This window comes from Callorhinus ursinus, unplaced genomic scaffold, assembly GCF_003265705.2.
Source record: "Callorhinus ursinus isolate GAN/ISIS: 27379988/994484 unplaced genomic scaffold, GSC_fseal_2.0 scaffold28, whole genome shotgun sequence".
In the NCBI taxonomy this organism is placed as follows: domain Eukaryota; kingdom Metazoa; phylum Chordata; class Mammalia; order Carnivora; family Otariidae; genus Callorhinus; species Callorhinus ursinus.
In genome coordinates, this window is record NW_027397090.1 from 16789354 (window position 1) to 16803730 (window position 14377).

The 14377-nt window shown below is 44.6% G+C and overlaps 1 protein-coding gene across 3 annotated transcripts in view; it reads right to left on the reverse strand.

Moving 5' to 3' along the window:
• LOC112838788 (contactin-associated protein-like 3) overlaps window positions 1-14377 on the reverse strand; it is a 204326-nt gene that overhangs the window by 156344 nt on the left and 33605 nt on the right. For all 3 annotated transcript variants that reach the window (XM_073878174.1, XM_073878175.1, XM_073878173.1), the window contains exons 2-3: window positions 13642-13752; window positions 4816-5009 (exon numbers count right to left, since the gene is read on the reverse strand). In XM_073878174.1, the coding sequence (XP_073734275.1) occupies window positions 4816-5009; window positions 13642-13752 (305 nt within the window). The remainder of the gene's footprint in view (window positions 1-4815; window positions 5010-13641; window positions 13753-14377) is intronic.

Consider the following 14377-nt stretch of genomic DNA (forward strand, 5'->3'; position numbering starts at 1 on the left):
TCTGTTCTTAGATGAATGCCTTTCTCACACAAACATCCTGCATAGGAAGAAAAATCCACTTAAATTCTAAGTTGTCAGTGCGTTCTGAGTAACAGCCCCATCTTGAATTCCTGAGAGATATAGTGTTTGAATTTGAGTTCTGATGAGTTTATAATGGAAAGAATAAAACCCTAATTAATGCAAAATGTACAGATCCAGGAAATAATACAGTTCTCAAAGATGGTACTAACTTTAAGCACTTTAAGCACAACGAGAAGACACTCTGGGCTTTGTTCCACTAGGTTAGAGGCTATTGGGGAGAAAGAGGGTGTTCTGCAGCCAAAGGACTATGGAGTGAGGTCCCGTTACAGGAAGGATCATGTGCTCAGGGTAACATGTGCGTGGGACAAGCTGTGTCCTCCAGCGGAGGCGCGATCTCCTGTGATCCAGGCAGGTATGCTTAGTTAAGGAACAGAACAATCTCTCCCACAGATGGGACTTGGGTCATTTCAGTCAGCACTTCTGGGATCCTCTGGGAATCTTGTTAAAATGCAGATCTGGATCCAGTAGGCCAGGGTGGGGGCTGAAATTCCGTATTTCTGTCAAGATCCCAGGTGATGCTAATGGGCTGTGGGCCACCTGTTGCGTTGTAGGGCCCATGATAATCCATGTCCTCTCTTTTGTAGAGAAGGGGAGGGTAGGGGTAGAAAGATGTGATGTACATGCAGAGGAAAGCAGAGAAATATAAAAGAAAGCAAAGGATCATAAAGACAGATGAAGAATAGGAAATTTGAAAATATGGCCCTCCCAGCATCCCTCCCTTCTAAGCCCATGTCAGCCCATCAGGGTGGCCACTAGGTCCTTACGTGGCTCCACCCAGAGCTCAGGAGCTTCGGTGCGTAGGGTGGGGTAGAGGGAGCCACCAGGTGACATGGACTCTTCCAACCACCGCAGATGTGAGTTTTCAGACGGTCCCTCAGCCGGAGCCAGGCAAGTCAGAAGGCTTCCCCAGACTTCTGAACCCATCCTTCTGTATAGGGAAATACACGCCAGTAGCTAACCCATGGAAGGTGGAGGGGAGGCAGGGGCAGGGCTCCCTCTTGGGTACAGCTGAGCCAGAGACCACTTGAATCATCCTCTTCACAGTGTGGTTGGACTCCCAAATCACCTAGACTGATTCAGATCTCAAGGCTGGCCCACTCCCAAGACCCTAATAATGACAGTGGCTCACTGTGCCTAATGTTTATGCAAACAGTGCAGTTTATACTTCATACCCATCTTCCAAGGGGTCTTGCAAGGAGGGTGCCTATGTGACCAGCCCCCAGTAAATACCCTGGATGCTGAGTCTCTAATGAGCCTCCTCCCTGGTTGACAACACCTCACATGGATTGCTATAACTTGTTTTGGAGTGAATTGAGCACATTCCACGTGTCCCCACTTGGAGAGGATTCATGGAAGCTTATCCTGGTTTCCTATGGACTTCACCGCATGCTCCTTTTTCCTTTACTCATTTTGCTTTTTATCCTGTATAAATCATAGTTTTATGACTACACACTGGTCCTGTGAGTCCCCCCCCCCCCATGAATCACAGAACCTGGAGATCCTGGGGATCTCCAGACACCTTGGAGGAGAAAAAAATGCAGCTCTGCCAACACCTTACCCAGAGGACCCAGCCAGGCATACTGGACTTTAGACCTACATAATGGCTCTGTCTTGTGTTGGGCCACCAAGTGCCTGGTAATGTTTTAGAGTAATAGCACAAAAATTAAGAAAATGACTACAATACTTTTGCTAATAAAGAGTGTAAATATTTCAAGGAAATTTCTTAGAATCTTAAATTCACTCTGATATAATGGCAACATTATATGAAGTTCAAATGAGGCCAATTTGTTACCAACCAAATAAGTCAAGCAGAGAAAGTCAATTATCATATGGTTTCACTTATTTATGAAACATCAGGAATAGCATGGAGGACATTAGGAGAAGGAAGGGAAAAATGAAGGGAGGGAAATCGGAGGGAGAGATGAACCATGAGAGACTAAGGACTCTGAGAAACCAACTGAGGGTTTTGGGGGGGGGTGGGGGGTTGGGTTAGCCCAGTGATGGGTATTAAGGAGGGCACGTATCGCATGGAGCACTGGGTGTTCTACGAAATTCACTCTCAAATTAATGGCAGCAATACATAGGTTAAAAACAAGCACCTGAAGAATGGGTAGAGCCTCTGGGAGGGTATGTGCTTTAGGATTAAGGGCAGGTACTCTGTGTGAGAGGGGCCAGAGAGCAGCCAAATCAGCCTGATCTTCTTCCAGAAACTGTAGGTATAATCGCGTAAGTATCAACTAGTGCGACTCACTGTGGTCAGAGTGAGCCATATACGGAGTCAGGGGCAGAGAGATTAATTCACTTAAGCTGTGGTGATGGCTGAAGGAAATGCAAGGATGAGTCCCTTTCCTAGAGGAGATCAAAATGCAGAAGGAATGCCCGCACTGGAGCTTCAAGAACCCCTGAGCTGAGACAAAGGGCTTCAAAGCCAGGCAGAGCAGGGAGCTCAAGAGAAGCGTCCTGTCAAAAGGTAGATTCCACTCGTGCATTCATCTAGTAAACATTTACCAACTTTCTGCTCAGGCCCAGGCACCGTGAAGTGCTCGGGACACAGAGGGAGAAGGTGGGTCTCTGTAAGCGAGCTCCCCAGGTGTGGGACACCAGTCTTGACTGAGTGATGGCCCGTAGGACTGACGGGTCCAAGCATACATCCTCACCTGCGTGGTCTAGGATCAATAATGCCACTGTTCTTGACCCTTACTTCCCCTGGGCTCCTTTAAACAAGGTGCCAGATGGTGGTGCTTGGATATATGGTTCACCCCAAGCTGCTAAGCTGAAAAACAGGAATTGTCACAATTTTGCAACCATGTATTGCGGTGGGATGGGGGTAAAAATATGAACCTTGATTAATACAACTAAGAATAAGCATGCATTAACACCTGATTTTGGAAAAACAAGACTTAATTTGAAACAAATGTTCTCCATATACATCGATGCTTCATTAAGCTTTAACTGTTATTCATTCTTAACTAATGTTGATCTTAACCCTGGTTTAGACCTGGTGTTCTTAGAATCAGCTCAACATCAATATCTACTTCTGATCACACACTTGACAAACGCGTGTTTAGGGTATTTAAGTCAGCCAGCCCCCCAAACACAAATTCTTTCCTATTTTGTTCTTTTACCTAATATTAGACAACTGACTACTTCTAAATTCAATTGAAATCAACATTTATTGATGAACTATAAAGAGGTCCAGAGATAAAAAATTAAATAGACCATAATCTATGAAGTTGTACTAAGTAACAAGAGTTCTAAGGAAGTTCAAATGAGGCCAATTTGTTACCAAACGAGTACTAAAATTTTGTTGCTTGTTAGTGTTATAGATAAGCTATGAGCTAACAAGTAATGGCTTTTTCCCTGCCACTTTTCCTCTTACCATGACAAGAAAATTTTTTAAGAGTTACATAATATCCTTAGCCTAAATTAAATGGAAGCTAAACTGTATATTTTTTGTTGTGGGTAAATAGTCATAATATAAAATTTACCGCTTTGGCCACTTGTAAGCATGCAGTTGTATACCATTAACAATCACACTGCTGGGCAACCATCACCCCCATGCATCTCCAGAACTTTCTCATCTTCTAAACTGAAACTCTGTCCCCATTCAACAGTAATTCTCCATTCCTCCCTTCCCCAAGCCCCTGGCAACCAGTTAAAGTGTATTTTTTTAAAGATTTATTTATTCATGAGAGAGAGTGCATGTGAGTGGGGAAGAGGGGGAGCCAGAGGGAGAGGGAGAAAGAGAATCTCAAGCAGATTCCCCACTGAACGTGGAGCCCGATGCGGGGCTCAATCCCAGGACCCTGAGATCATGACCTGAGCTGAAACCAAAAGTCAGAAGCTCAACCGACTGGGCCACCCAGGTGCCCCAAGTGTATTTTTAATAATAAGAAGAAAGTAATTCCTTTGCCACCTGACAAATCTTCTTCGGGCCACGCCCCTCCATCCGTTGCCCCATCAACCAACTGCAAACGAGGCCAATCTTTACCACACTCTACTCTCAGAGCTCCTCCTTCAGGGCAGACTATGATTTGAAGACTCCAAATGCTGAATATGTAATAAACTTCATATATTTTAATATTCAAAAAGTCAGGCAAGCAAAATTTAATTCTTCTCAAAGAAGCAACTGTATGTCATCAGAAGCAGAAACTACGTCAGTTCTGTAAGATAATTTAAAGTAGTTATGATTCCAAAGAATCCCAGAGATCTATCCCCCATGAATTACAAGGGGCCACACAAGTGCCCAAGTTCCTGCTGGAGCTGGACCTTTGTCCCTCAACACACCATCATCCATAGGGAGACTGCCCATTATGTGTATTTTTAAATGTTTGGGGTCCTTCAGAAATCTCACTTAATCATTAGAGGACTCAGAAAAATGAATTTCCTTAACTGAACAACAGCAAGGTGATATCAGCTACTGGATTATGGAACAAAAAATACAGTAGGTTGTATGTGACTTCATTCCTTCGATTTCACACTATGTTAAGGAATAATGGGAAGACGTTTTTCCATATTTCACTACAGTACAGAATTATTTTACTTTTACTTATTTCATAAATTATACAAGGGCAATGTATTTTAAAATGCCACACGTGTCTTATATTCATTTGAAAACATTTTCAAGTACTTTAGGAGGCTCCATCTCTCTATTTGATCTGACAGATTTGCGGCAACATGGAGTAATTGGGGTAATTCATACTCTGAGAGAGGGCTCTCAGTGAAGGAACATACCGAGATGCTTTCTTCCTGTCGATACTGCTTCCAGTTCCTCCCGCCGTCACTGAACATGAGGACGTAGCTGGTCACCCAGTCGGAGCTCCCGTAGCCGCCCTGGGTGGCCACAGCTGTGACCTCCATTCTCTCTCCAAGGTCAATCTGCAGCCACTGGTATTTATCTGACACAAGTGGAGACCAGCCACCAGCCCCTTTGAGTGGAAACAGAAACAGGAAAAAAAAGTAAAGGGAAAGAAATCTTTAAGAGCTATATTATCCTGTAAGAATGGGATCATAAATAAAATTTATGAAAATCATAGTTTCAAATTCTGGAACATATAACCCTCCATGATTACACACACACACATGCACTCAAAACCATGGGTTAAGTAAACAGATGAATCCTACATTCATCATTAATGGCTTTGGTTTTTAGCTCATAACCCCTGACTCTCCGGTGTCTAGTGGTCCCAGGCAACAGGTGGACAACCAAACACCATGTTGCCACATCAGCTTGAAACGAGTGTCTCTACTGGCCTGTATGTATGACTTACTTTTGGCTGGACCTAAAGGAAAATATTCAGACCATGGTAGAACTAGAAAAGCTTAATTCTGGAATTCCAACACGAGGAAGTACCGTATTGAATGCTGGGATGAGAATAGTGGTGATGGCCAAACCCCACACTCGATATGCTTACAGATTCATGCCAAAAACAGGCATTTCAAAGAGCGATCTGAAATGCAGTGTGACAGGGATGGAGGTGAAGGTTTTTCTGCGCAGGGAGGGAGAGCTCTGAGAGGCCACAGGGAGGCTGAGGGAGAACCCAGAGTGAGTGAGTAAGAAGGACGTTCTCAGGGATTGGAGAGAACAGCCGCAGAGCAGAAATCACGATGCTTTGTCTGGTCCGGTGAGAAACAGATGAGAAACAGAAAAGTTAGAGCTCCTCGAGGATGTGTTGTTGACATATTTTGTTCTTCTGGTGTCACGGAAACATGAGTTTTGAATTTGGATTTCGATGTGACATTGAATTTTCTGATTTTAAATTAATAAGCAATAATAAACTGGAAAATAAGCTTGAAACACATTCTGGAACCGATATTTTGCTAATTATCTGTGTCTAGAAAACACAAGTAATGTAAATAATGCCTAATATGACAAAAGGAGTCTTTAAAACAATTTTTCCAACACTGTTCTGACACCTCCCTTGACGTTCTCATAATGAGGTCTGATGCATTAGACAACATTGACCATCTTCTGGGGAGGAGCTCTTATTGATATCCACACTTGGTTTGCTAACACCAGTAGGGCTGAGTGTATGTCAGGAGGTGTGTGACACGGTCACAGGATGGCTGGGAGGGGCACGGAAGTGGGGCACTTGCATTAGGGTGCGGGGCATCCCCAGGAGGCGGGCACATACATTTCTTGACCGCGACCTCCATTAGTCACACAACGTGTTCACGCACAAGTTTCAGTAAAGTCTAAAGCTTACAAGTTCTCTAGAACCCAGATTCTTTCTCATTTCTTTCTACCCTGGTTTCCCGCACTGAATCTTGGTTCAAATATTCCAAATTTTCCTCTCAACTGTACCGCGAGCACAATGCCTTTTCCTTTGACCCAGAATCCCAAATATGCTGCAGTTTTGGTTGTTCTGTAATGCATTTTTAAACTTTTTATTCTGAAGAGCTGCAAACATGGTATAGGGGATTCCTGTCTACTTTGTACCCAGTTTCCCCCACAGTTAACATCTTCCATCATCATGGGACTTGTATCAAGACTAAGATATTTACACGGGTACAATATTAATGAAATGATAGACTTTATTTTGATATCCCCAGTGTTCCCACTAACTCCGTTTTTCAGCACCAGGATCCTGTTTTGACATTGAGTCTCCTCCGTGTCCTCCAACCCATGACAGTTTTGCAGTCTTTCCCCACCTCTCATGACAGGATTGGTTCCACTGTTTTGTCCGAGGGTCCCACTAACAGTTGATAAATGGAAGTCCTTCTGTATTCTATCTGAGAGCTAACTAACAGTCTGAGGGACATTACTCTGCAGCTGGGTGTGATTTTATAATAGTCACAAAAATAAATTTAAAAGTTAGGCGTTGGCATTTAGCTGATCGTTTTAACGTGGAGATTCCACATTTGAAATTTTCTATGGATCGGTTTAAATCTCTGAGGAACTACTCAAAGTCCTGTATCCTAGCTCATCCTAGTTGGTAGTAAAGTTCTATAGAAGTTACTGATGATACACTTGCCTGCATTTCACCATCCTTCCCTGTCAATTTTAATCTCTCTTGAAGCCAGGAAGTATCATCAGCATGGCATCACCAGTGTGGAGAAGCACAGTTCAGTAAACACATCATGACGTCTCCAGCATGTTGCCCCGGGGACCAGCCTCTCCCACAGGTGCAGCAGCCCACCTGCCAATCAGGCTTCCACACGCACAGCTAAGACCCTGAACATCTCCTATTCCTCACCCGCAGTGAGGAGGTGCTACTGGTACACAAATTAAGCTCTTCGATTACCTAGGGACTGTGATAAAGGGATGGAACATCGGAATCCCCTATGCCAGGGGGCAATTCGCTTTAGCGGGATAACACAGTACCCCACGATCCCCAGATCGTTGCTGGGTGCTGGGCATTCCCTCCCGTGTGCACGGCGGACTGTGCGTTCCCACCACCACCTGCCTCTCTCCCACCTCCACCCCTTCCTGAATAAAGTGTCAAAATATGTACAAAGGAAAATCTATCCAGGGGGCCCCACTTGCACAGAACAAAGTCCCAGTGCCTGGGAGGTCACCCCACATGAAACATCCTTCTCACTCCTCGGGAAAGTGTGGTGTGTTGGTGCTGTAAGGAGATGCGGCAGGAGGATGTGTTAAGCACCCCGTGTTTTCTCTCCCATCGGCTGCCGTGCACTGAAGGCAAGAGGCTGTCACCACCGTGGCTTCTAGGTGAATGAGGGGCCACAGCCCAGGCGCTGAGCTTTCCAGTCACCTTATTACTAAAGGGTCTGTTGGCTGCCACTTCATACCAGATAGGGGTAAGACCATGAAGAAAGAGAAGACTTGTCGTGCGTGCGTGATGTGCTAAGACCTCACCCGAGGCCCCACGTGTGACCTCACAGCCCCACACACCCCCGGCAAGTGGGACCGGGGTAACAGTCTCTGCTCCACTGATGAGGAAGACACATCATTTTAGGTTCCTGTGAGAGCATTTAATTAAAGCTTGTCCCCCTTTCATGCTCCAACCCTTCTAAGAACATCTCCCTGCGGTTTGTCAGTTACTCAGTATTGTTTGCTGACCACCAGCCGGACTGTTATTTTATATCGATCTGTCGCAAGGTTTCTGTCTCTAGTTAATCCTGTGTGACTGCTTCCCCCACCTTTGGTTGGCTCAGACACAGGCAGGGACGAGTCCTTGGGGAGAGGAAAGGTTGAATAAGAAACTCTCAGCGGGCCTCAGTTACTCTGCCCACTGATCACGATGACAGTGACCACGGCTCCTGGTGGTCACAGGGCATGCGCTCTCACAAACTGTTGGCTTTAGGCAGAGAAGAACATTACCCGGGGGCGAAAAGCCAAAGCTTATCCCTTCTTCAACCTTCAACGAATACCAGAGCAGCAAACTGTGAGGGACTCTTAACTCTAGGGAACAAACTGAGGGTCGCTGGAGGGGAGGGTGGTGAGGGGATGGGGTCCCTGGGAGATGGGCACGTAGATGGAATGAGCACAGGGTATTGTATGCAACTGATGAATCACTAAATTCTACCCCTGAAACTAATACTACACTATATGTTAACTAACCTGAATTTGGGGAAAAAAAAAAAAAAGATATACACGGAAACAAAAGTCAAGTGGGTTAATTTGAAGTGAACGGACCTCCTCATCTTCAGGGCATCTATATGCGGAGCAGATAAATGGCTAAGCTGCAGTTGTTGCCAAGGGAAGTCTCCCCCCCACAATCATTACTCCATTGTCCCAAATGGGATCTCATCCAGCGATGGGTGCTCTTTCCTCACTTACACGCATCTCAGTCCGCAGAAGATTTACTCTGAGTTCCAGGCGGGGGCCGAGTGTGCGAGGGAAGAGCAGGAGAGAAGCAGAAACCCCTCGCTGCCTTCCCCAGGGAGATGACCAACGTCCCCAGGAAAGGGGGGCCGGCAGGCAGACGGGCTCCGTGGGTGGGTGCCCCCCTGACCTCCCCACTCAGAGATCCTCGGGCTGCACACCCTGAAGCGTGGGTCAGACCCTGCCAATGCTACTGGGGGGATTAAAGCATTTGCTGCAGTTCTGATTCCTTAGGATGCAATTCCAGCTACCTCCTGGTAGCATTTCTAGCTATCGGGATGGAGTGAGCCCAGAAACCCTGCCTCTGGGCTTGCCTAGTGTGAACAGACCCTTCAAAAGTTAAATAAAAATATGTGTTCGCCAGTCAATCTGAGATTTGTATTAAATGCCAGTGATCCTGAGGAAAGGAAAACACCCCCTAAGCATTCACGTGTGCACCCTCCCCAGGGACAACTTTCCGAGCCCTTAGGCACCGAGCATTCCCGACTGAGGTTCTTTCTGCATAAAACAAACAGAAATCTGTCAGTCCTGTGTGTTTTGTTTTGCTGTTCTCACATCGATTCCTGATCACGTTTTAAAGGAACATACAGTAGAGAACCACTGAGATCTGAGCTGATCCGAGGTTCTCCAGCTCTGATTCGTTTGAAGTTCTGCACTGACAAAACCGTAATAGGATTCTGCTAATTTCTCACCTTAGAAACAGAACAAGAGTTGCCCAGCAAGCCTATAAGAATCCAAACAAGTCATAAATCCCTCATTTACGACCGAATAAAATGTGTGACTGAGCTTATTCATGTCCCGTGAAATCTCTATGTTTACAAGGAGCGCGGCTCTGGGATGTGTCCTAATTCTATGAAAGCATCATCTCAGCGGCCCTCTGAGTTATGCAGAACAGACAGGATATTCAATCATCCCTGAGGCCAGTCTGAACAGCGGCACCTCCCTCTGCTGCGTGCAGACCAGTGAGGAGTCCAGGCCGCCTGGAAGGTCAGGAGGCCAGGCCAGCATGGGCAGCTCCACCACCCCCAGCACTCCCCACAGATGCTCCGCTGCTTGCTCTCAAGGCAATGTCTCCTTTTTTAAAAAATTAAATACGGAGGAGGATCATGTCAGGAAATGCAAGGGTGAGATGCTCAGAAATAAAACCATGACAACTAAATTATCCACCCATTTGTGACTGCTTGTCAGCCAAATGCCTCTGGAAAAAAAAAAAATTCCACTGATGGTAAAACTTGCATTTTCTTTAAGGATGTTGTACAGCTTAATTCATAACAATCTGTAAGCACGCCGTGAGAGCCTCCGATGAAAAGAGTTGCGTACCAATTACCTGCTATACAAAATAGAATATCATAATGAATGCAAAAAGGGTGAGGCTTGAGCATGGCAAAATGTGAATGCTGCTGACAAGCAGCACTCGGGGTGGGGGCGTTCAAGGGATGGCACTTGAATGTGTCAGAGCAAAGCCCACTCCACCTGATTTCCGTTAGAGGAAGCATGGCTGCGAAACAACAGTCAGGCGGCAGGGATCACAGGAAGGAGCGAAGAGGGAGCCCCTGGATCACCAGCTCCCCGGCAGCCCCTAGTCCAGGCAGGTCTCCCTCCACGTTCATGGTAGCAGGGCAGGTGACCGCAGGGCCCACGGAGAGGTGCCAGTAGCCTTTGCCCCTGGCTATGGTCACACGTGAAACATGCAGTTCAGGACTCCCGTGTTGATTTCAATATGGCACCTATGTACCATTGGGGATCCCAGGTGCCTCGTCGAAGATGGCTAACTGGACCTTACCACTTTGGCAGACATGAAGGTCACCTTAGCTGGTGCCTCATTTGCCAGGAATCCTGGGCAGAAAAAAAAAGGAAATTCCTAGAAGGGGCGATGCAGTTGAACGTGACTGGATGGAAAATCAATGTAAAGATTAAGTGTTTTTGTCTTTCCTTAGGGGAGTTATTTGAATCACAGCCCTTATTCCTCAGTAAATTCTCAGCTGTTGATTTCCACTCAAGTCATGATCCCAGGGGCGTGACATGGAGCCCCGTGTCCGGCTTTGCACTCAGTGCGGAGTCCGCTAGTCGCTCTCCCTCTGCTGCTCCCCTCACTCTCATTCTCGCTCGCTCTCTCTAAATTCAGTAAATAAAATCTTTCAAATAATAAAAATAAAATAAAATTATCTACTGATTATTCTCTTACTACCCTATATATCAGGTAGATGCAGTGATCAGCTACCTATAAAATCCCTGGCAGGAGCCATGATAGTTCAAACATTTCTATTTTTCCATAAAAATATTTGAAAGCTCAAAGACTGCTGGGCAAAATAAGAAACTAGGGAGGTAAGACAGACCACCTTCTTTACAACCTCCAGGTACCATACGTCTATGTACCTGGTACATAGACCAAGGATATTTTAACCATACAATCAGGTAGTCTAACATGATTTCCATCACCAGGTCATGCACTGAATTTTCAAAAAAGTTAAAACGACTACATATGAAGAATCATCATCATCATCATTATAATCATCCACATTTTATACAGTCCACATTTTACATCATAATATCCTAAACTGAAATGAACTAATCTGTTCTCCAGCATTTACAAGGGCAAAAGAAATGCCAGGAAAGAATCTGGGATGCTGGCTTTTATATTTTTTAAGATTTTATTTATTTATTTGAGAGAGAGAGAGACAGAGAACACACAAGCAGGGTGAGGGGCAGAGGGAGAAGCAGGCTCTCCCCTGAGCAGGAAGCCCGATGCAGGGCTCAATCCCAGGACCCCAGGATCATGACCTGAGCCGAAGGCAGATGCTCAACCCACTGAACCACCCAGGTGCCCCTGGGATGCTGGCTTTTAACAGAAAATATTCATAGATAATCCTTCAGAAGGAATACTGATAAACTGTGCTGTCTGAATCTTGCCTTAGGAATGGGTATGAAATCAGATGGTAAAATGAAGGAATATTTAGTGAAATGTGTATTGTACACAATCAGAGTAGCAACAACCACAAGAAAGAACCTCGTCGGTTGATTGCCATGCTCTTTTTTCTTTTTTTTGAGATTTTATTTATTTATCTGACAGAGAGAGACACAGCGAGAGCAGAAACACAAGCAGGGGGAGTGGGAGAGGGAGAAGCAGGCTTCCCGCGGAGCAGGGACCCCGATGTGGGGCTCGATCCCAGGACCCTGGGATCATGACCTGAACCGAAGGCAGACACTTAACAACTGAACCACCCAGGCACCCCTGATTACCATGTTCTTAAAAAAATTAATTTAAGTCTGCAAAGAGAGATCTGAATATAGTAAATACATTTTATACTTACCATTTTACAATGGCTGCTTTTCATATTCTAAGTTATTTATTTTTTAATTAAATGTAATGGAAATAAATTCATCTTAAACATTGGGATTTTCCCTTCCGATGCTTATAAACTTTCCAGTGCCTCCACACTGACAGGACCAGAGGCCTGAATCATAAAGATATTCTGTGTACGCAAATCAGAAACACAGTACACAGACCCCTTGGGATCCTTTAAACTAATTAAGTATGGTGCTTATTTAGTTTTTACAGTCTTTGGGCAACCACTGGAAAGTTTAGATGTTAAGCTGGTATTAGAGTAACCACCAGACCAAAAATAGTAAATTTGATCATTTCGTTATGAATTGAAAACTGGCTTCAATGAGAAGATATTTTCACTGGGGTACTGAATGTTATCATGACTGATGCTTCATAAATATCTGGAGGAGTAAATATCTGGCCAGAAATGCTTCTTCATAGTAAAAGGCCATGAAGGTGGTCATCAGTGGGCATGCTCTCCCCACCTAAACTCATCAAAATCCTTCACTGTGTCCTTACTCTGCCCTACCAGTCTATTTGATCATTTGTGGGGTTCCTGCATTTGATTTTTGAGGACACAATAAAACTCAAGCTATACTTAAACTGTAATCTTAGAAATACCAAATAAAGGGGGGGGAATGCTCCATTACATAGTAATATCTTCAGAATTTACATTTACATGGGACACAGTCAATTTAAAATTTTACTTGTGAATGAATCATTTACCAAAAGAGTTAATCCTTCCCTTTCAAAGGCAGTAAAACATTTAACTTTTCAGCGTATGTATTAGCTTATTCAACCCACTGAACTATTATTCGTGCAAAAGGGAAAGTAACTTAGTCCATGACACTCAAGGAGCAAGAATGAATGAATACCTCTTCAAAAAGTAAGCTCTCTTCCCACAGATATGAAGAGAATCCATTTTCAACAAGAGCCTTTGCCCAGGCTCCTCCCAGGCCAGGTCCTGGGATGGAGCTGTCTCCCCATCACCATCCCATGGGCAGCTTCACATCTCACTGATGCCAGCCAGTGGCTTGCTGGTGTTCCCCAGTGCCTGTGACATTGGCTCGTTCGTTTGTTGTTTTAGTTACCCACAATAAGCGCACTTGACTAGTCACCCATCCATAGAGTGCTCTAAAACTAAAAAAGGATGATAAAATAGGAAATATTCCAGAGCCTCCAATAATTCCCTTCTGATCTGCATCTCATTTATGATCATTTGCAGACCATCAACAGGCAAGGGAAATGTCAGAACAAACAAAAAAGATGAATACTAAAGACGAAGGAAGCTAGCAAATGATAAAATGTTGAACCTGCTGCTTCATCTTCATTAAACTGCAGTATAATTACTTTTTGAACCATGAGAACGAATATTAAGTAAGAATGATCATTGTTCTCTCTGAGAAAGAATCATGATGGATTAACAACAAGACGGTATCGGACTCACCATCTCTGCGATTAAGACTTGCAAACCCCGGGCCGTGGCTGCTGGACAGCTCCGACGAACTGCTGAAGGACTCTCGTGGCAAGGTGGACGCCAGCGGAACATCACAGTTATCTGTGTGGAAAATACCAAATTCAGATGAACCCCCTGCTCCAGGCTTTCCCGTCTTCTTCCCTCCCTCCTCTCCTGCTTCCTTCCTACTCTCCCTCCTCTCCTTCCTTCTTCCCTTCCTTTTTAGTTAACAGGCTAAGAAAGTGCTAGAACCTGTGGCAAACATCAGTCTCCATCAGAGGTGTGTTAGTAAATGTTTAGCAATAGGCTCTTAAAGCCCTGATTGGTAGCATTTGCCATCTTCCATGGTGCAAATACTCCCATCATGGGCAATTCCAAGCTGTCAGCTTGATGTCACCAACCATGGACCTGGAAAGAGATTCACACATGTCACGTCATTCTATAGTATTTCCACCATGCAGATCCAAGAGACCGAAATAACCTCAAGAGCATAGGTAATAGTAAGATGCCATGAAATAGAGTAATAAGTGGTGAGTTTGGAGAATTTACCTTTGTTTTTAATATGATTTACTTAATTGTAACTTTATATAACTTAATCTTTAATAATGACTGTGTTTTAACAACTGGCTTACAAAATTCATGAAAAGGTAACGATTGGCTCTTGCTAGCTAACTAAAAGTTGGTTCCAGCCCACTGCCCCTCAATGGATAATTATTAGAAGAATTTC